The 22,306-nt window shown below is 48.8% G+C and overlaps 1 protein-coding gene across 1 annotated transcript; it reads right to left on the reverse strand.

Annotated features, from left to right (window-relative positions):
• Window positions 1-621: 621 nt before the first annotated feature.
• On the reverse strand, window positions 622-7,811 carry LOC101598116 (thyrotropin-releasing hormone receptor-like). The gene is made up of 4 exons (XM_004665951.2): window positions 7,606-7,811; window positions 4,458-4,938; window positions 2,241-2,634; window positions 622-1,083 (listed from the first exon to the last, which is right to left on the reverse strand). The coding sequence occupies exons 2-4, from the start codon at window positions 4,814-4,816 to the stop codon at window positions 694-696; spliced, it is 1,143 nt and encodes a 380-aa protein (XP_004666008.2). The 5' UTR covers window positions 4,817-4,938; window positions 7,606-7,811; the 3' UTR covers window positions 622-693.
• Window positions 7,812-22,306: the final 14,495 nt, after the last annotated feature.

Raw genomic sequence — 22,306 nt, forward strand, 5'->3', positions numbered from 1 at the left:
CACAATCAGCAAAGTGGGTCCCAGAGAGCCGCGCTTGCTCTCTGTGGGCCGGGGAGCTAGAGGCGGCTTTCTGTTGCTGGCGGGGGTGACAAGTGTTCTCCTTTGAAGACACTTGTGGTGGATGGACTTGCATCTTGCATGGCAGACCATTCCTGCAAGACTGCTCACCTAAGCAGAAGATTGGAAGTAGTCTTGGGGCCAGTGACAGGTATCCGTGGAGCAGCCCTGGGTGCTAGTGTGGACAGCTGGGCACCCATTCAATATGGTTCCCAGTGGCCATTGTCCATAATTGAAAACCTGGGCACACAGGCTCACTCAAAGAGGCATAGATGTTAGTAAAGACCGGAAGGGCATTCCTTCAGTACCTGCCCCCAAAGCTTGAAGTACTGAGCAAAAATAGACAGAGGGTTGTGATCTTACAGGGATGAAGGATGGGCCCCCAGCTCCCTTTTCTTGTACCTTGATCACTTCAGAGGCGAGAGCTACTCACAAAGGGTCCAGTTCGGAACTCCCACCGCCCAGCCAGGGTTACGACAATGTCCTGATTCACGGGAAACAGATTCCAAGGGTTCCGTAAGCAAGTGGACATCTTCCCCTTTCCTACACCCAACCAACGCACAAAGCAGATGCCCACAGGCCCAGAGAGAGAGCAAACCCAGGGATTAAAGACAAGGGACCAGGCAGAAGAGGCCCTCAGAGCATGCTGAAGTTGGGTTCCTGCTGGCAAGGTTTGGGGCCAGCTGCCACAGGACATGAGCCCTTGCTGGAGCCCAGCGTCTCAGTTCCCAGCGGGGTCTCGTGGACAGCATTGCAGCTGCTGCTGGTGGGGGCCCCTGTGTGTCTCTGTGGCCCCCTCGTTCCACACTGGCACATCCGCAGGAAGGCTGCCCGGAACTTCTGGGACATGAGGCTGTAGATGACGGGGTTGATGGCGCTGTTGGTGTAGACACAGGTACGGCAAAAGAGCAGCACCCAGGGGTCCAGGAGAGGCCGGGCCAGGAAGGAGTTGAGCAGCACCAGCGTGCGGTAGGGCGTCCACAGCATGGCGAAGAGCATCACGACCACCGCCAGCATCCTGGTGGCCTGTGAGGTGACAGGAGAGCACAGCTGTGAGAATAACTCACCAAGCGACAGAGGGAGCTGCCTGCGCGGCTGCCTCGAGCGTCACCGCGTTCGTAGCACCGCCTACGTAGGGTGCCAAAACCAAGAGTTGGGGCGTCACTCAGCGCTATGCTTCATGGCAGGGTCATGACCACTTCCCTGAGGTGTGAAAGTAACGCCCTGAGCTGCCCAGGGTTTTGGAGTTCCAAGGAGACAATTCTTTTTTTGTTTGTGTGTTTTTGTTTTTCGAGGTAGGGTCTCACTGTAGCCCAGGCTGACCTGGAACTCACTGTGTAGTCTCAGGGCAGCCTTGAACTCATGATGATCCTTCTACCTCTGCCTCCTGAGTGCTGGGATTAAAGGCATGTGCCACCACGCCTGGCTACCTGAATTGCTTTTTGTTTGTTTGGGGTTTTGGTTTTTTGTTTGTTTTTGTTTTTGTTTTTGGTCCAAGGAGACAATTCTGTCATGTGGCCCCTCTGCCCATGTGGGGTTCCCACTGACTGATGCTTTGGGCATGCCCACATCATTTCCACCTTTCAGCCCCTCGTTCTCTTCCCCACTCCCTGCATGATCCCATCTTGTTCCCTGAGCTCCCCTTTCTGCTCAGCCTGCTTACCTTGACCTTGACCTTGGCTTTGGCTGATCCTCCCCCTGGCGTGACTCTCTGAACTTTGGTTTGTGCCCTTGCCAACCCCATCTATCCAGTTGTCACCTCTCAGCAAGGCCTCCTGGGCCACTCATTAACTCCTGCTTACCCAGTGCCATGTGTTCCCTGTTTCTTCCCGTCCTTTCCTCGGACACGCTTCTATTTACTTGGTCTTCTGGTGTTTCTACCTGCGGCAACTCCAAGAGAGCAGCTGAGCTGGCACAGTCTCCCCTGGACTCCAGTACTCAATGGGCAGATAGAAAGGCTGGGCTCGTGTTTGATGAGTGAGCGAGTGACTGAGTGAATGAATAGGTGGGTAGATAAATGAATACATTTATGAATGAATGAATGAGCAAGGGACCAAGTGATTGCTGAGGTTCATCTGTTCTGTCACACTGGGGTGCAAGTATACTCTTGCTGCCTGCCTGTGCCTCTCCACAATGACTGTGTCTATCTGCCACCCCAACCCGACCCCAGAGGTGCCTCTGACCTGCTTCCTGGAGGATGGAGAGCCTTTGGGCCTGGAGCGTATGCCCAGCGCATCTTTGACTTGCCCATGGGGCCGCCTCGTCTCCTGCCAGGCCTGTTGGGATGGTGGACGACGGAACAGGATCCTCCCAATGAGCCCATAGAGCACCATGGCCACCAGCAGAGGCACAAGAAAGAAGACCGTGAAGTCCAGCAGATAGATGGGCAGGTAGAGGCTGCGGGACACCTTGTAGCCACACTCCAGACGCTGGTTCTCATGGACGTTGAGGTCCACCAGGAAGAACCAGAGCAGGCAGTAGATGGACGTGACCCCCCAGATGCTGGCAATGATCCTCTTGGCCCGGGCCACAGTGCAGATTGTCTGGGCCCGCATTGGATGGCAGATGGCGATGTACCTGTGGGCCACAGGCCGGGCATGTTGGTGCAGGAACCAGAGGCCACAGGACCTGTTTATGTCATGTCTGATGAGATCTTGAAGGATACCTGACCCAAACTGAGCCTTATCTTGACAGCAGTGGTTGTGCCATATTTTACAGGGGCAGAACTGGAAGGCTGTGGAGGTTTGGGGTGACAGGGCCTCAATGAGCAGGCACAGCAAAGACAGATAGCCTCAGAAGAAGGGTGAGGAGCTGAGAACAGCCCTGTGATGGTCTGTTCTATAACTCTCATGCCTCTTAAGAGTGCCTTCTTTTTGTTTATTTTTGTAGGTGTATTGTGCGTGTGTATGTTCACGTGTGTGTGGGCGCACATGTTTGTGTATTCATGTGCACGTGGAGAGGACAACACCGGGTGTCATTCCTTGGGAACACAGTCCATTGTTTTCTTGTTGAAACAGAGTCTCTAACTGGGTCTGGGACTTGCTGAGTAGACTGGGCTTGCTGGCTACTGAGCCTTAGAGATCATCCTGTTTCTGGCTCCCCAGAATTATATGGGCATGCCACAACTCCTGGCTTTTATTATTATTATTTATTATTATTATTATTATTTTGTTTTGCAAGGTAGGTTTGGCTCTGGCACAGGCTGACCTGGAATTAACTATGTAGTCTCAGGGTGGCTTCAAACTCATGGCGATCCTCCTACCCCTGCCTCCTGAGTGCTGGGATTAAAGGCGTGTGCCACCACAACCGGCTCCCACTCCCGGTTTTTGTGGGGGGGTGCTGGGACTCCAACTCAGGCCCTCACACTTGCACTTTACTGACTGCTCTGTCTCCTCAGCCCTCCAAAGATGCCTTGGAATGCCACATGTGTCTCAAAGGATTTTCTGCTGCCCTCAAGGGAAGACGGGCAGCCGTACCATCATCTCTCATAGGTCAGGCTTCCGAACTCTCTGCACTGCCTAGGCCCCTGGAGGCAATTGCATGGTACATATGAGACTCCACAGTGCTGACTAGGAAATGGTAGAGTGTACTAGGTCCCAGACAGCACAAACAGGGATTGTAGAAGAGGGCTTGGCATTTGGATGAGGCTAGTCTGGGCTCTGTCTCAATTCTGGGTGTCCTTGACAAGTTACTTAGCACCTATTTTGAGTTGCTTAAGGCCTCACAGCTCCTGCCAAGGGTGTGGCTGATTTTGACCTAACACTCAGGCTAGGTCAGAGCACTTCACCACTAGGCCATTTGCCTCTTAGGTGATAGAATCAGAGCTCAACTGGGTGTGGTGGTGCATATTCGTAATCCCGGCACTCAGGAGGCTAAGGCAAGAGGATTGCTGTGAATTTAAGGCCAGCAAGAGCTACACAGTGAATTCAAGGCCATAGCAAAACCCCAAAAATATCATAGATGGAGGAGACTTGAGAGAATTGTCATGGCTGGGTATGGTGGTGCAAACCTGTAATTCCAGCTATTTGGGTGGCTGAGGCAAGAGGATCAGAAAGTTTAAGGCCAGCTTGGGCAATGTAACAAAATCCTGTATCAAAAATAAATAAATAAAAATAAAGTGGGGGGGCGATGGAAAGAAATGTCTTCTAAGCACCTATTTTCCTGGTGGGAAACCCAGGCCCAGAGAAAGGCAGGGACTTTCCTGACACCCCATGACGAGCTAGGAGCAGGGCTGACACACACTGCTGGCACTGGTTCTCTTAGCATTCCACACCAGTACCCCTCCTGCTCCACAGAGCCCCAGTTTACCAGGAATCCCCCTCTGAGTCTTGGTTCCCTGGCTTTCCAGTGAGGCAGGCAATGGACAGGAGGAGGAAGCAGGGTAGCTTGCAGGCACCTACCTCTCCACAGTAAATGCCAGGATGGAGCAGGAGGAGATGTTGATGCCCAGGTACTGGAAGTAGGTGATGCCCAGGCAGCCAGCGTGCCCGTAGACCCAGTGCCCCACCAGGCTGTCGGAGACATTGGGTAGCCCCGCAGCCACCAGCACAATGAGGTCGGCCAGAGCCAGGCTGACCAGGTAGCAGTTGGTAGGTGTGTGCATGTCCTGTGAGGTCAGCACCACCAGGACAACCATGGCATTGCCCACGATGCCTGCCACACACACCAGGAGCACGAGGAAGACAGAGACCACTTTGTACTCAGTCAGGGCTAGAGTGGTGTCGCCGTGTGCCACTGAGATGTTGTTGGAGCTGTCCATCCTGCTGGTATTTTCCTAGGTTCCTCACAGGCCTGACGGAATGGGAAGAGGCAGCTCTGGGCCAGTCTAGTGAGTGGTGACAGCAACTCCTTCCCAGGCAAGAGTGTGTTGGACGCACAGTCCTACAACCATCACAGGAAGGGAAGCCCTATAGCCACAGTGGAGTGAGTTGAGCAGTAGAAGGCCAGCTGCGGCCCTGTGTCTCATGGGCTCCACGAAGGGCTTTCATTTTTGTGCAGGTTTATCAGCAAAGGAGGAATGTGCTCCAATGTGTGGCTTTAAAAGGGCTCCCTGGTAGAGTACCGAGTAACATCTCGATCACACCTTCCAAGGCTCAGTCTAATGCGGAAGAGGTGGAGGAAAGAATGTAAGAGCCAAAGGAAGGGTCGGACTCCTTACAACATGCTCCCTCCAGACATAAAATGGCCTCGATATCCATGACCTCACAGTGCCTGACACTACCTACACAAGCCTATCATGAGAGGAGGGAAAGATCATGACATCAAAATAAAAGAGAGACTTATTGAGATGGGGAGGAGATATGATGGAGAATGGAATTTCAAAGGGGAAAAGGGGGGAGAGGGAAGGTATTACCATGGAATATTTTTTATAATCATGGAAATGTTTTAAAAAATTGAGAAAAAATTTAATTTAATTTAATTTTTTAAAATCAAAAAAAAAAAAAAAAGGGTTCCCTGGGATCTGCAGATCCCAAGAAGGTCAGGACAGACAGAAGAGGGTGATCAGATTGATGGTCTGGCTGAGAGGGGCTGCCACTTGGTCGAGGGGTTGCTGGGGAGGGGGAGGATAGGTTTGATGTTGTCTCTGGGGGTGACATGGCAGGAGGTGAAGAAAAACGATCAGGCCAGCCTCCGGGGCATAGGGACATGCCTGTCCAGGGCTGAGATGGGGAGATCGAGGAAGGGATCAACGCAAGGCCTAGGTGGGGAGGCTCAGAAAGTAGTCTATGCAGGACTTAGGTGGGCACTGTCTTTGGGAGGCCGTGGATAAATGTACTATGGACTGTCCACCACCAAGGTCAGTGATGGGCAGGTGCTGGGGGACATCGGGAGCTAGATTTAGAGAGTCAGTGGTCATCGGTACAAGGAGACGGATGGCTTTGCCACTGCATGGAGAATTTTCTGGAGGGGCGGGCAGCTGCTGCAGTAGTCCTGTGCTGTTCCCAAATATATGACGTGGCCTGAGCCTATGGCTGCAGTGACGAGGGAGGGCAGAGCCCAGAGCCCAGAGGGGCAGCAGGGCCAGACCCTGGGGCTCCATGGAACTCTCGGTCCTCCATTTGCCTATGGGAATGTAGTTGGCCAGAGCTTGGGGACACAGTGGTTCGAACTAGACAGGAGGGAGATGGGCACAGGTTCCGAGAGCAAGGGAAGTGCTGGGTGCCATCTACCCAGGTTCTTAGGGGAGGGGGGACTGAAAAGGGGTTTTGCTGAGAGGCAGACAGGTGCAGAATCTGCCAAGGAGCAAACTGGGGGTGCTCAGCCACGGACAGACTTGGAGCACATGCACATATATATGTCACATGCATGACGTACGGCGCATTCAAGCATGCAGAACAATTTTTAAAATGACACAATGCGTACAGCCCACACAGTACAACACAAGTACTCACCCTGAACCCTCACACCCTGTTCCTTGTGTTCCACCACTGAAGCAGACACAGAGCTCAGCGTGGCAGGACCTCCAGGATGACCTGGAGCAAGCAGCAGGGCACAGGGTAGCCAGGCCAGGTACTCCTCCACCTCTTCACAGCCTCATACCGCAGCTGAAGCCGTCAGGGCAGGAACCAGGGCACCAGGGCAAAGTGAGACATGGCAGTTCCACAAAGGCTGCCCACACACCTGCACAATATACTATCTAGTTACACACACATCATACACAGCTCTGTACATGTAAAACAAAGCACATATCTGCACCCATACAACACAGCTGTATGACACACATGCACGTGTAATGTTTGTGTTCACATATGCAAGCAGTACATTGGGTATATGGAAGATACACACATGACACACATTTAAGCACACATCTGGGTATGCACACGCACACAACACATCGTGTTCCCATACACATGCACACAGGTGCATCCCACACCCAAGACCCACCACCTCACACACATATACCAAGTTTTGGGCCACAGACGTACCTAGCACATGTACACGTAAAAGACACGTGCATAATCAAAATCACAGCATACCCAACTGTGTCCCACACAGAAGCATGGCAAATCTTACCCAAACATGTACAATATACATCATGTGGGCACACATGACATCCAGTCCCCACATGCATGCAGTACACCTGTGTGCAAACACAACATAAGCTGACTCCCCACAGCTCAGGCATACGCTGTCAGCACGCACAGGTCCATTCTCTCACACACATGACATCCCTGCCCACATGCACATATCCACACAGCCCAGTGCACTCCTGAGAGCCACTCCTTGCTGGTTAGAAGTGGAGTAGAACAGACTGGCAGCTGCTTCCCCCCCACCAGCTCAGCTCACTTTCCCTGCAGCCGGAGGAGCGGGGTTGGGGGTGGAGGCTGGTGACACAGGGCAGAATCCACAAACCTCATCACCGTGGCTCCCCCAGGTGTGGGAGCCCGAGTCTCCTTGGTCTCCTGGACTCCCACCTGCTCCCACACTTTCTCTGCAGATGTTTTGCCAGGAGGGCAGCAAGGACCATCATGCATTGTGTCCCAGCCCAGGCCTCCAACTCTCGGCCCCTAGACCCCCAAGAGAAACTTCAAAGCCCAGGGAACTTACCCAGTGAAGACTCAATGCCTTCTCCTCCTTCCAGAGATAGGAAAAGAGAAGAGAAAAGGAGGGAGGGAAGGAGGCAGAGACAGACTGAGAGAACAATGCCTGCACTTTAATCATTCCACGGACAGAAGGGTTTGCATTTTCCAAGCTACAATGCCACTCACATAATGCAGATGTGCACCTCACACAGATACTCACAGCCTGCCAACTTCTCCTGGCTCTCTGGCTCCCTGGCTCCCCTCTAGCCCTCCCACTGCAGGCTGCAGAGCGGAAAGCCCAGTGCCAACCTATATCAGCATGAGCAGCCTGGGCCTCTCCAGCAGGGGGATCCTTGAGAGATGCTGTCCTGCTTCCCAGCCAAAGTGGGAGTGGTTCCCAAGCAGTTTATCTGCCTGGCAAGGCCCGACTCTGCTAGCCAGCTGAGCAATCCACCACAGAAAGGGGCTTGGGGAGGTGTGAGAGCATGGTCTCCAGCCTCCAGCTGAAACTGTAGCCCCACCCTGAGCCCCATTATTCACGAGGGGTCAGGCTGGATTAACCAGGGTGACAGGGCGGGGTGTGTATGTGGGGGGGGGGGGGTTGCGATGTTTGGGAGTTTGAAATCTGAAGATGATTCTAATATCCAGCTGCCCTGAGGGTAACCAAAGGAACAGTAACGACCCAACTGTAGGACACACTGGCAGTTCCACGTGTGGCGCCCCGGGAGTCTGAGGTGCAAAGGGAGATAAACATTGTACTCAAGAGAAGGGGCTGTAACAAGAGCCCAGGTGGGGGTCAGAGGAGCTCAGGGAAGCGTGACCCTGCCCGTGCACTTTTAGGCTGCTTCCAGGTTCAGGATGTCAGTTAAGGCAATGCTGCCAAGAGCACACTTGGACATGAGTCCTGTCTGAGTGATATTCTCAACCTCTTGACCCAAAAATGCCATTCTCAGGACCTAGCTAATGTTGGGACCACAGAGATGGGGGGTAGAGGGAGAGGGATGAGAAGAAAGAGGGGGATACACCTGGGGTCAGCACCCCCAGTCAGCACCCCAGCTCAGGGCTCGGTCACCTAGGGCAATGGGGAAGGACAAGCTGACAAGCTGTCACGGCTACATGGTTGGACAAGTCCACGGTGGGATTGTAAATACATGCCACCACACTTGGCATTTATTGATTTATTTAAGTATGAGTACACCAGAGACACCTGTCATTGCAAGCAAATTCCAGATGCATGTGTCACTTTGTGCATCCGGCTCTATGTAGGCACTGGGGAATTTAACCCTGGCCATCAGGCTTTGCACATAAGTCCCTTTAACCATGAGCCATCTCACCAGCCCCACACTTGGCATTTTTATGTGGATACTGGGCAGAAAACTCAGGTTCTCATGTTAGTGAGACAAGCACTTTACTGACAGCTAGCTATCTCGCCAGGCCTTCAAAGAATTTTTTAAAATAAATTTCTTCTTGAAATGTTTTTATCTATCTATTTATTTATAACAAGAAAGAGAGAAAGAGGAGCAAAAAGGCATGCCAGGGCCTCTAGCTACTGCAAACGAACAACAGATACATGCACCACTCTGTACATCTGGTATTATGTGGGCACTGGGGAATTGAACCCTGGCATTAGGCTTTGCAAACAAGTGCCTTGTGAGCCATCTCATCAGCCCTACACTTGGCATTTTTTATGTGAATACTGGGGAAAAATTTTACGTCCTCATCTTAGTGAGGCAAGCACTTTACTGACAGCTAGCTATCTCCCAGCCCCTCAAAGAATTTTTTAAATAAATTTCTTTTAAAAAATATTTTTATCTTTATTTATTTGACAGAGAAAGGAGGAGAGAAAGAGAGAGAGGGAGAGAGAATGGATGTGCCAGGGCTCCCAGCCACTGCAAACGAACTCCAGACACATGTGCCCTCTTGCACATCTGGCTAACATGGGTCCTGGGGAATCGAACCTGGGTCTTTTGGCTTTGCAGGCAAACGCCTTAACTGCTAAGCCATCCCTCCAGCCCTAAAATAAATTTCTTTTAAAAATATTATTTTATTTATTTGCAAGGAGAGACACAGAGAATGGGTCCTGGGGAATTGAAGCAGGGTTAGTCTTTGCAGGAAAGCGCATTAACCACTGAGCTATCTCGCCAGCCTAAAATAAATTTCTTTTTTCTCAAATATATTTTTTTAATTTTATTTATTTATTTATTTGAGAGTGACACAGAGAGAAAGAGGCAGAGAGAGAGAGAGAGAGAGAATGGGCGCACCAGGGCTTCCAGCCACTGCAAATGAACTCCAGACGTGTGCGCCCCCTTGTGCATCTGGCTAACATGGGTCCTGGGGAATCGAGCCTCGAACTGGGGTCCTTAGGTTTCACAGGCAAGCACGTAACTGCTAAGCCAGCTCTCCAGCCCTAAAATAAATTTCTTAATACTAAATGTTTTATTGTATACCTGCTTGTGTGTCTAGAGTCATAAAGAAACTTTTGAGGAAGCCACTGACAAATCCTGCTGGAACTGAGCTGAAAACCTCCTCCTTGTAGACCAGCTGATAGAAAGCTGGAAGAAGCCATTCTACACGCAGTTCAATGGGAGAAAGAGAAATCACCAGTGAAGATACTCAACAGTGGACACTTCAAGTCTCATATTTTGCCAGCCAGGCCAAATGAGCCAATGGGGTGCAATAGTGGCACGTCTGTCATGGTGGAAACCAACTGCCCTCTAATTGGACTGGAGGCCTGCTCCATGGGAGGGAATAATACATTCCTGATACTGAAAACCTAAAATAGGAGTAGTCATGAGCCCTAGGAGGTGTAACGTCTGCTGCTGTCTGGCTAAATGTATAAACTATGCTCATCAAACTGCCCATTAAGCACTTCTTTTAATGTTCATACCCATATTAACTCATACCCATATTAATGCTACTCTCACTTTTGGTAGAGAACCTTCTCTTTTCAGATGGCAGTGACCTTGGGATGACTCAGAAAGCATCATGATGCTAGAAAGAAGTGACAGGAGTGCTCAGCACTGAAGTATCTCTATCACACCTTCCAAGGCTCAGGATCCATTGCAGAAGAGGTAGTGGAAAGAATGTAAGAGCCAAAGGAAGGGTAGGACTCCTTATAATGTGCTCCCTGAGACACAAAATGGCCTGGCTATCCATGACCTCACAGTGCCTGATACTACCTACACAAGACCATCATAATAGGAGGAAAAGATCATGACATCAAAATAAAAGAGAGACTGATTGGGGGGAGGGAATATGATGGAGAATGGAGTTTCAAAGGGGAAAGTGGGGGGAGGGAGGGCATTACCATGGCATATTGTTTACAATCATGGAAGTTGTTAATTAAAAAAAAAAAACTGTCGGGGCTGGAGAGATGGCTTAGTAGTTAAGGCATTTGCCTGCAAAGCCTAAGGACCCAGATTTGATTTCCCAGTTCCCACATAAGCCAGATGTACAAGGGGGCACATGCATCTGGAGTTTGTTCACAGTGGCTGAGGGCACTGGCATGCCCATTCTCTCTTTCTTTTTCTCTCTCTCTCTCAAATATAAATTAATAAATAAATGTATTTTATTTATTTGTTTTTGCTTTTTTGAGGTAGGGTCTCACTCTGGTCCAGGCTGACCTAGAATTCATTATGTAGTCTCAGGGTGGCCTCGAACTCACGCTGATCCTCTGACCTCTGCCTCCTGAGTGCTGGGATTAAAGGTGTGTGCCAACACGCCTGGCTAAAAAATATTTTTAACACATAAACTTTTGGGGTACAAAGGGTCATGACTGGAAAAGTTTAAGGAGCCCTGCCTCCCATAGGCCTGAGCCAAAGGTTAATATCTGTCTCATAGCTGTAAGCAGTTTGGCTGGCATGCAGCTGTTGTCTGGCTATGAGTGAGGAACTGTGAGCATCCTCCCTGTGTATCTGGAGGTGGTCTGTGCTGGACTCTGGTCACAGGCATAGTCAGATCCAGGTGAAATGCAGAAGACATGGGGGTGGAGAGCCACGGCCCATGACTCTACAGTTTGCTCATGGAACTGGATTTCCGCAGGGTGTTGCCATCCTCCCCCAAATGCAGAGGCTTGAGGGCAATTGCAATGCCACTGTCCCTCGCTTTTCTGTGAGTTAGCTGGACTCACTCAGCAGTGGTTCTACTCTCTGCGATGATGAGGCTGTCAGGCTTTAAGACACTCCCCCTGTGTCCCGCATGCTCAGATGGGAGGGATGTCAATCCCCATGGGTGGGTGGGTTGGCCATCTAGACACTGCCTACTATTGTGTTGTTCTACAGGCACAGCTCTGTGGAGATCTTCACTGGGGGGCAGCAGGGCGGGGGGACACTGGTTGGATGCACACTCTGGCCTTTCTAGCTCCTGTTGGTGCCAATGTGGAACAGATACTTAGGGTGCAGACTGTGACATGGGAAGAAAAGAAACTTCAGACCCTATGAGCTGCAGGCCATGGGTAGGAAACGACCAGCCAGTGACCCTTTCCCTCAGTTGTTCACTTACCCAAACCAGTGGCTGAGGCCCTGCAACCTGGAAACAAGAGAAAACCCAGTGGAAGCCCAGAGGCCCAGAGAACTTCTGGGAGTGTGAGAACCTTGTGGGGTAGACAGCACTGAAAGAAGTGGCTCACCTGAGACTGTCATCCCTGCATGTCTCCAAGAAAAGGAGAGAGGCCTGGTTGGATCAGAGCTGGGCAAACCTACAGGTAGGATACGGTCTGAGGAGGACAGAACTGGTAAGCTCCTCCACTCACAAGGGATCAGGTCTTCTGATGGCCCAACCCTACTCTTTCTCCCCATCCCATTGCCTCTGAATAGGGGACCCCACACAGCCCAGGTGAGACCTTTCTTCAAGTTGAGTCCACACCTAGCTACACAGATCCTGGCCCAAGACAGGGCAGCCAGGCTAGCCTGGGCGCCATCTGGTGGCCACCTATGGGTTTAGCAAGGCCTCCCATACAAATGCCGCCTTTGCCAAAGGCAGCTATTAAAGCTGGATAGACATGTATGAATGGGTCTCTACATGCCTTATGTGGGGAGCAACCCAATACCACAGTATTGGGGTGGTGATCCTTAAGTGTGGGTCATCATGGTTCCCTTCCTCTGGGGTACCCAGATGAGGACAGAAAGAAAACAGCACAGCTTGGTGAGCTGATGAACAGCGGCTGTAGTTGGGGCTCTGAACCTGCAGGAATGAGGGGGAAACTCTGGAGGAATCTGTAGAGAAGTACACAGCTCAGATATCCAGGGTAAGATTCCCTTCAGTTCTTATAGCCAATCGCTGGGTCAGGAGCCCTGGAAATACAAAGAGATGCCTGGGCGGGCAGAAGGCTACATAGGGCTTGTTCAGTAGGCAACCTAGAAAAGCAGGCTGAAACTAGGCTCTGCTTCCCACAAGCAAGAGCTCTCTCATAAAACAGACCAGCTCTGCAATGTCCAGCAACTAGGACTTACATGGCTGGCATGATGCCCTTGGTGGTCCTTCTGCTGGTAACAGGCCAGCCATACTCACCTTAGGACCAAGTGACACTATCCTAACATGCTCACAACCATCAACAGCAACAAAATCAAAGAAAGTTACCAGGCATGCCACAAAAAGGGACCAGGGGCAGGGCATGGTAGTACATGCCTTTGATCCCAGCACTGGGGAGGCAGAGGTAGGAGGATTGCTGTGAGTTTGAGGCCACCCTGAGACTACATCATGAATTCCAGGTCAGCCTGGGCTAGAGTGAGACCCTATCTTTAAAAAAAAAAACAACAGGGCTGGAGAGATGGCTTAGCGGTTAAGCGCTTGCCTGTGAAGCCTAAGGACCCCGGTTCAAGGCTCGGTTCCCCAGGTCCCACGTTAGCCAGATGCACAAGGGGGCGCATGCGTCTGGAGTTCATTTGCAGTGGCTGGAAGCCCTGGCGCGCCCATTTGCTCTCTCTCCCTCTATCTGTCTTTCTCTCTGTGTCTGTTGTTCTCAAATATATAAATAAATAATTTTTAAAAAAAGTAACAGAAGTAGAGTGTGTGTCTCTGCTGAGTTGTCTGTTTTTTTTAAAAAAAGAAATCATAGCAGAGACACATAAGGTAATAGAGACCATTTATTTATTTATTTATTTTTATTTTTTTGAGACCACGTATTAACAAGGAGAAAGGCACTCCTCAGAATGGGAATTGGCTAGGGAGCTGGAAAGACAAACACCCAAAAGCCCTGGACCACAAGCTTCAGGGACCTTTATAGGTTGTTGACATAATACCAGCCTCTCTCGTGGTGCACATCTTGGGCTTTTGTCCTTCCATGTTGTTACAGGTAGCCAGCATGAAAGATTTCCAGTCTTCTGGCTGCCATCATCTCCATTCTTAATATGTTAATTTTGATATAACCCTCTCCAAAGTCTCTATTCTCCTGATACAGACCCAAAGGTGACACCATTGCAGAGGTTATCAGTAAGGCCCTTAAGATCATTGACACATTGCTTTCTTCATGTCATTCCCCTGTTGGCCTCAGCTATGGCTCCCCCTTGCTGTTTAATAAGCCAGTCAGCACCCTCCCTGAAAAGCAACCCCACAGTGAGCATCAAACAGGGAGGGCTGGGGAGATGTCTTCATGGGGAAGAGCACTTTCATAATAAGCATGAGGACCTGAGAGGGCCTGAGACTGAGTTCACCCACATAAAATCACATAAAATGGGGCACTTCTCGCCAATGCTGCGGCTCAGTGCGCTGCCAGGGCGCCCAGGCTCTCTGCCTAGAGCCCTTGGGCTTCTGGATTTGTGTTCTGAAGCATTCTGAACTGCCCGTGACTTTGACTTTCTGTGTGAAACCCTCTCCCCGCAAAGCTTCTTTTAACCTACTGGCTCCCATGTGCTTGACTTGGAGAAAACCAGGTTCGGCCAGGAAGCCACAGGTCTGGCCTCACCTTGACCCAGGTGTCCCTTACCAGCCAAGCCTGGGCTTGGACGATGAATATTTGTCAGGGATAGGTGACAAGGAAGGGGTGGGAGAGCTCAAAGGAAAGCAAGGCAGGAGGCAGGGGTCAACCCAGGTCAAGCTGCGGGCACCCACACCCTCATGCCAGGCATATGTCAAGAAACACACTCATGAGATAAGGAGCTAGACTGAGGAACCAGGGCCTTTTCTGTCTGCTGGTGAGGAAGCTTGTCCGTACTGTTGGTCTTTGTGGCAGACGCCCCTCTCACCTGCCTTTGCCTTCTGCTGGTCCTGTAATCCCAGGCCCAAGACCCCACCCCTATCTGCTCAGCCCCCAAGACCTTTCCTTCCAGCATCCTACCCATCTTTGCAGTGTTCCTAAGCAAGGCCCAAGACAGCAAACTGCAATTTTATTTCTGTATCAAAAGTTGATTTCTTCTTTATTATGTTCACAGAACTCTCTTCACTCCAAGTTCTTGTCTCTGTCTTCTGTTGGTTTGAAATGTTAGGTTACAGCCTTGGTGTGTGAATAATGTATGTAGGGTGAGAAGAAACAAAGTTGATATTAAGCTGTTTGAAATATGGAAGCGTAATAACTTTTAGGTATTCAAAATGTGCTTTCTGTGCCATTTTCTGTAAAGACTCAAGTAAAAATAAAATTGAAGCCCTCTAAAAAAAAATATCACATAAAATAACACATGCCTGTAACCCCAGTCCTGCTGGGAAGCAGATACCTGGCAGAAAAGGGAAACAGCGGCTCCAGGTTCAGAGACTCCTTCTCAAGCAAATATGCAAATGAGCAATAGAGGAGGGATGCCATCATTCCCCTCTGACCTATACCCAGAGAGAGAGAGAACAAGTGCATCAACACACACATGTGCATACACCCCCCTAAATCTCCCCCCCTATTACACAGGTATACACAAAATTTAAAAAAATAAAGGAAGATAGGACTGGCTGAGCAGGGGCATGGCCTCAAACAAGCCATCTCTGGTCTCTATAAAGAAGGGGATTGGAAGAAATTTTCTCTCCAAATTGTGTTCTGGCAGTGGGTTGGACAATTCTCAGCCAGGAGGGATTGTGCTGGGAAGGAGGGGACTCAAATCATACATGTGCATTTTATCCTCCGTACAATAGATCTAGTGATTCAGAAAGCCAACTCCCTCTCTTCCTACTTCTCACTCTCAAGAGGCAACGATTCTCAACTCTTTTGTCTGTACTGGCACTTTTTCTATCTCAATAACATTCAGATACATAAATAGATTTCTTCTTCTTTTGGTGTTTTCAAGACAGGTTTCACTATACAGCCCAAGTTGGCCTTGAACTCCTGATTTTTCTGCCTCATCTTACCAAGAACTGGGTTTATAAGCATGGGGGCTGGAGATATGGCTTAGCGGTTAAGCGCTTGCCTATGAAGCCTAAGGACCCCAGTTCAAGGCTCGACTCCCCAGGACCCACGTTAGCCAGATGCACAAGGGGGTGCACACATCTGGAGTTCATTTGCAGTCGCTGGAGGCCCTGGCGTGCCCAATCTCTCTCTCTCTCTCTCTCTGTCACTCTCAAATAAAATAAAAATGAACAAAAAAATTAAAAAACTATTTTTGCCAGGCATGGTAGCACACACCTTTAATCCCAGCACTTGGGAGGCAGAGGTAGGAGGATCACTGTGAGTTCAAAGCCAACCTGAGAGTACATAGTGAATTTCAGGTCAGCCTGGACTAGAGTGAGACCCTACCTGAAAAACCAAAATACATATATTTTTAAAATTTGGACTCAAGAGATGGCTAAATGGTTAAGGCCCTTGCCTGCAAAGTCTAAGGACCTGAGTTCAATTCCCCAATAACCACATAAAGCCAGGTGCATAGGATGGCACATGCATCTGAAGTCCATTTGGCTGGAGGTCCTGGTGCACCCATTCTCTCTTCTATTTCTGATTGCAAATAAAATTTTAAAATAAATATATTTATTTATTTATTTGCAAACAGAGGGGTAAGGGGCATGGCGCTAGGGTCTCTAGCTATTGCAAAAGAATGCCAGATGCATGCAACACTTTGTGTATCTAACTTATGTGAGCACTGGGGAATCAGCCTTAACAGTTGAACCATCTCCCCAGCCCACTGTCTTTTTAAAAAAGTTTCTAAAAATATTACATTTATTTATTTGAGGGAGAGAGAAGGAGAGAGAAAGAGGGAGGAAGAGGCAGATAGAGCTAAGAGAGAGAATGGGCATGCCAGGGCCTCCAACCACTGCAAATGAACTCCAGACATATGTGCTACCTTATGCATTTGGCTTTATGGGGGTACTAGGGAACCAAATCTAGGTCCTTGGGCTTCACAGACAAGTGCCTTAACTGCTAAGCCATCTGTCCAGTCCCCATATTCCTTTTTTTAAAAAAATCTTTTTTTTATTTATTTGAGAGAGACAAAGAGAACAAGGCAGACAGAGAGAATGGGCACACCAGGGCCTCCAGCCACTGCAGACGAACTCCAGACGCATGCGCCCCCTTGTGCATCTGGCTAACATGGGTCCTGGAGAATTGAGCCTCGAACCAGGGTCCTTAGGCTTCACAGGCAAGCGCTTAACCGCTAAACCATCTCTCCAGTCCCCATCTGCCTTTTTTAAACAGCAGCACCATTAACAGTCCCAGCAGAAATGTGCACTTCACTTGTCCTGCACCCCCAGAAAAAATGCTCTCTGTATGTGTGTGTGTATATATGCATATATGTACGTGTATGTATGTATGTGTGGTGTGTGTATATATATATATATATATATAAATTTTTGTTTTGTTTTTTTTCAGTGTAGGATCTCACTCTAGTCCAGGCTGACCTGGAATTCACTATGTAGTCTCAGGGTGGACTTGAATTCACAGTGATCCTCCTACCTCTGCCTCCCTAGTGCTGGGATTCTTTAAAGACATGTGCCACCATGACCAGTTTCATGATCATAATTTTATACGTGTTCATTTGTATTTTTCTGTTGCGGAAATTTGAGTTGTTTGCCCAGTATCATTTATGAGCTTCACCTCTGGTTTATCTCAATATTTTCTTTAACTTCTTAAAATTCATATAGTTTAATCATTACAACATTTCAACTAGTGGGTGGTATTACATTTGCAATATTGTAACTTTTAATACCTTAAACATTCGGGTGGTTTCCAGCATTTTCCCCTTGAGTTATTCCCTTATTGCTGAAAGATTTGTGACTATCCTTGTTCATGTTTCTTGGAGCTTAAGGTCAAAGAATTCCAGCCCAGTTGCTCTCACCCATTCTGAGCATCAGAATCACCTGGGCCTTGTTAAATATTGACCACCCACCCCTCCCCAATCCCTGCCCTCAGCTTCTGGGGTAGAATTCAACCAAGGGCACATCCTGATGAGGCAGCATGTTCAGAGGTCTCCATTTTGTTTTGCTTTTTTGTTTTCAAATTTTTTTTATTAACAACTTCCATGATTGTAAACAATATGCCATGGTGATGCTCCCCCCCCCTTTCGCCTTTGAAACTCCACTCTCCATCATATCCCCTCCCCCTCTCAGTCTCTTTATTTTGATGTCATGATCTTTTCCTCCTATTATGATGGTCTTGTGTAGGTAGTGTCAGGCACTGTGAGGTCATGGATAGCCAGGCCATTTTGTGTCTGGGGGGACCATGTTGTAAGGAATCCTACCCTTCCTTTGGCTCTTACATTCTTTCAGCCACCTCTTCCACAATAGACCCTGAGCCTTGGAAGGTGTGATAGAGATATTACAGTGCTGAGCACTCCTCTGTCACTTCTAGCACTATGATGCCTTCTGAGTCATCCCAAGGTCACTGCCATCTGAAAAGAGAAGATGCTCTACCAAAAGTGAGAGTAGTATTAATATATGGGTGTGAACATTATAACAGAAGTGCTTACTGGGCAGTTTGATAAGCATAGTATACACATTTAGCCAGACAGCAACAGACATTACACCCCTAGGGCTCATGACTACCTCTACTTTAAGTTTTCAGTATCAGGGAAGTATTCCCTCCCATGGAGCGGACCTCCAGTCCAATTAGAGGGCAGTTAGTTTCCACCATGACAGATGTGTCACTATTGCACCTGTTGATTTATTTTGCCTGACTGGCAAAATATAAGGCTTGCAGTGTCTACTGTTGAGTATCTTCACTGGTGATTTCTCTCTCCCATTGAACTGCATGCAGAATGGCTTCTTCCAGCTTTTTGTCAGCTGGTCTACATGGAGGAGGTTATCAGCTCAGTTCCATCAGAACTTCTTAGTGGCCTTACAGCTCAGGTATGTGGAGTCTTCAGCAATACGGTCCAGAAGTCTCCGTTTACCCCATAGTGAGAAAGCCTCCAGAAGAGTCTAAAGTCTCTGTGTTATACTCGCTCTGGGGAAAGACTGGAACCAACCTGAGGTTTAGAAAGGTGGCTCCGGCTACCTAGGGGAAGATGGGCCAATGGCAGGAGCGGGAAGGGGGAGCCGTGATGTTGATGCAGGCTGTGTTGGTAGTGGCTGGAACCAGGGCGGAAGGTGCAGAGACGGGAAAGCAATCTGGAAGTCAAACGGTCCTCTTCTCTCCCTCGCTCTGTGAGTTGCCTTCTTTCATTGCTTTTAAAAATTATTTGCATGCAGAGATAGATAGAGACAGAGATAGAGAGAGAGAGATGGAGAATGGGCACACCAGGGCCTCTAGCCACTGCATAAGAACTCTAGATGGATGTGCCACGTTGCATCTAGCTTTACGTGGGAACTGGGAAATTGAAACCTGGGGCGCTAGATCTTGGAGGAAAATGCCTTAACCATTGAGCCATCTCTCCAGGCCCCCCTTTCTTTTCTCTCTCTCTCTTCTTGTTTGTTTTTCAAGGTAGGGTCTCACTCTAGCTCAGTCTGACCTGGAATTCACTATGTAGTCTCAGGCTGGCCTTGAACTCATGGTGATCCTCCTACCTCTGCCTCCCAAGTGCTGGGATTAAAGGCATGTTCCACCATGCCCAGCTCTTCTCTTTTAAGAGAGAAAGAGTGAGAAGGCGGGGGGGGGGGGGGGGGAAGAGGCGCACCAAATGGTCACTTCAGGGCCTCTAGCCACTGTAAAGAAACTCTCAACCCATGTGTCACCTTATGCATCTGGCTTTCGTGGATCCCAGAGAATCAAACCTGGGTCCTTTGGCTTTGCAGGCAAGCGCCTTAATTGCTAAGCCATCTCCCCAACCCTCCAGTCCCTTTTTTACTTTTTTTTTCTTAAAAAAATATTTGTTTTAGTCAGACATGGTGGCACAAGCCATTAATCCCAGCACTCGGGGAAGGCTCTGAATATACTAAAAACCACTGAATTGTACACTTTAAAAGGGTGAAATTTATGGTATGTGAACTATATGTGTACTCACTGAGAGTACATAGTGAGTGAATTCCAGGTCAGTTTGGACTACAGTAAGACCCTACCTTGAAAAACATTTTAATTTATTTGCAAGCAGAGAGGGAAAGAGAAGCAGAAAGAGGGTATGGATGCATCAGGGTGTCTTGCTGCTGCAAATGATCTCCAAATGCATGCACCCCTTTATGCAACTGGCTTTACATGTGAACTGGGGAATCAAACCCAGGCCAGGAGGCTTTGTAATCAAGTGCCTTTAACTGCTGAGCCATCTCCCCTGCCCTTAGTTCCCTTTTTGCTATGACCAACTACCTGACAAAAACAACTTGGGAGGAAGTATTTCTTTGGGCTCACTGTTTCTGAGGGTTGAGTCCAAAGTCATCCCAACTCTGACCCATCTGTTTGGGCGAACGTGGCGCTAGTGGGGGAGTTACTATGCAGGAGTTTCTCTGTGGCATTTAGATAGCAGAGGCCAGGGTGGAAAGAGTCCCAGGAGCATGATCCCAGTGACCTCCTTCCTCCAACCTCCTCCCGCCCCCTCCCTTTCACACCTCCCGGGACACCAGAACACCATGAATACAACAAGGCATGAATCTATTCTTTAGGTCAGAGCCCCAGAATCCAATCCTTTCTAGAGACTCCCTTCTCCACCCACCTAGAGATGGGTTTCGCTACTCCAGGTGTTTCTCAACCCAATCAAGACAAAAAGCAGGATTAACCACCACATCCTTCCAGCCCATTTCTTCCTCCTTTAACTCTTCCTGCCTGTCTATATTTTAAATTTCAGCTTTGAGATATAGTTCACATACCGTAAAATTCACCCTTCTAAAGTGTACAATTCAGTGGTTTTTAGTATATTCAGAGTACTGTAGCTACTAATTACCAAAATGCAACTATCATTACTCAAACATTCATACCCACTAAGCACTCTGCTCCCCCTGCCCATAGACACTAATCCACTCTATGAATTTAGCCATTCTAGATTATTCCTACGAATACAATATTAGTTAACTTGAACTGTCATACTGAAATATCCTAGAGTGCCTTGTTATGGAAAACTGAGGCACACAGAATGGGCAGAGACTGAGAGGAGAATCAGAGTTTATTCCTAAACCCAATCCCTGAGCTCTAGTGGCTCAGAGTTTTGTTTTTTTTCCTTTCGAGGTAGTGTTTCACTCTAGTCCAGGCTGATCTTGGAATTCACTCTGTATTCTCAGGGTGGCCTCAAACTCTTACCGTTCCTCCTACCTCTGCCTCCCAAGTGCTGGGATTAAAGGCGTGTACCGCCACCATGCCCAGTTTGGCTCGGAGTTTTATAAGCAGTACACAGGGCAGGTTGACATTGCCTTAGATTCTTCACATTATTGGTGGGTTAAACTTCTGAGCTACATGACTGGGGACTACAAGCAGAGAATGACAGAAGCTCAGGGTGTTGCCTGTGACTGCACTAACCAGGTAGCATATTATAAGTAGGGTGCAGCTGCAAAGATTGGAAGGAGACTCAAGGTCATGCTGTCTCCCTGGTAAAGGCTTGCATAGTAGAAACTGCTTTAGAGCATCACCTGGGGCTGGTGTCTCTGTCAAGTTTCTTTTACCAGAGCCTGAGCACCACACAGAAACCAGTCCTTGTGATGCTTGTCTGTGATCCCAGCACTTGGAAGGTAGAAGCAAAGGATCAGAAATTCAAGCTTATCTTTGGTAAGGTACATGAGAGTTTCAGGGCAGCCAGAGATCAGGGCTTGGGAGGATGGCTCAGTGGATAGTGACATGCAAGTGTGAGGTCAGTTTGAAAGCCCAGCACCCATGTAAATGACAGATGAATGCTTGGAGGTGGAGCAGCCCGTAGGCAAGCTGGCAGACTAAACTCACCAATTCTGTGAGCCCTAGGTTCAAGTGAGAGGCCTTGCCTAAAGTGGACAGCAATCACCCATGTCAGCTTCTGGCCTCCACATGCACCCACATATATGTACACATGCCAAAAAAAATTACAAGGGGTCTGAAGGGATGGCTCATAAGTTAAAGGCCCTTGCTTGCAAAGCCTGATGACCTAGGTTTGATTCCCCAGTGCCCACGTGAAGCCAGATGCACAACGTAGCGCATGCAACTGAAGTTTGTTTGCAGTGGCAAGAGGCCCTGGCTTCTCTCTCTCCCGGTCTCAAATAAATAAATACATACACACATATATATATATTTAATTATTTATTTGAGAGAGAGAGAGAGGAAGAGGCAGAGAGAAAAAGAATGGGTGCACTAGGGCCTCTAGCCACTGCAAACGAACTGCAGACATATGTGCCCCCTTGTGCATCTGGCTTACATGAGTCCTGGGGAATTGAACCAAGGTCCTTAGGCTTCCCAGGCAAACGCCTTAACCACTAACCCATTTCTCCAGCCCAATAAATATATTTTTTAAAAATTGCAAGGGGAGCTGAAGACACTGCTTAGTAGTTAAGTAGCTTGCCAG

Source organism: Jaculus jaculus, chromosome 1 (genome assembly GCF_020740685.1).
Source record: "Jaculus jaculus isolate mJacJac1 chromosome 1, mJacJac1.mat.Y.cur, whole genome shotgun sequence".
Lineage (NCBI taxonomy): Eukaryota > Metazoa > Chordata > Mammalia > Rodentia > Dipodidae > Jaculus > Jaculus jaculus.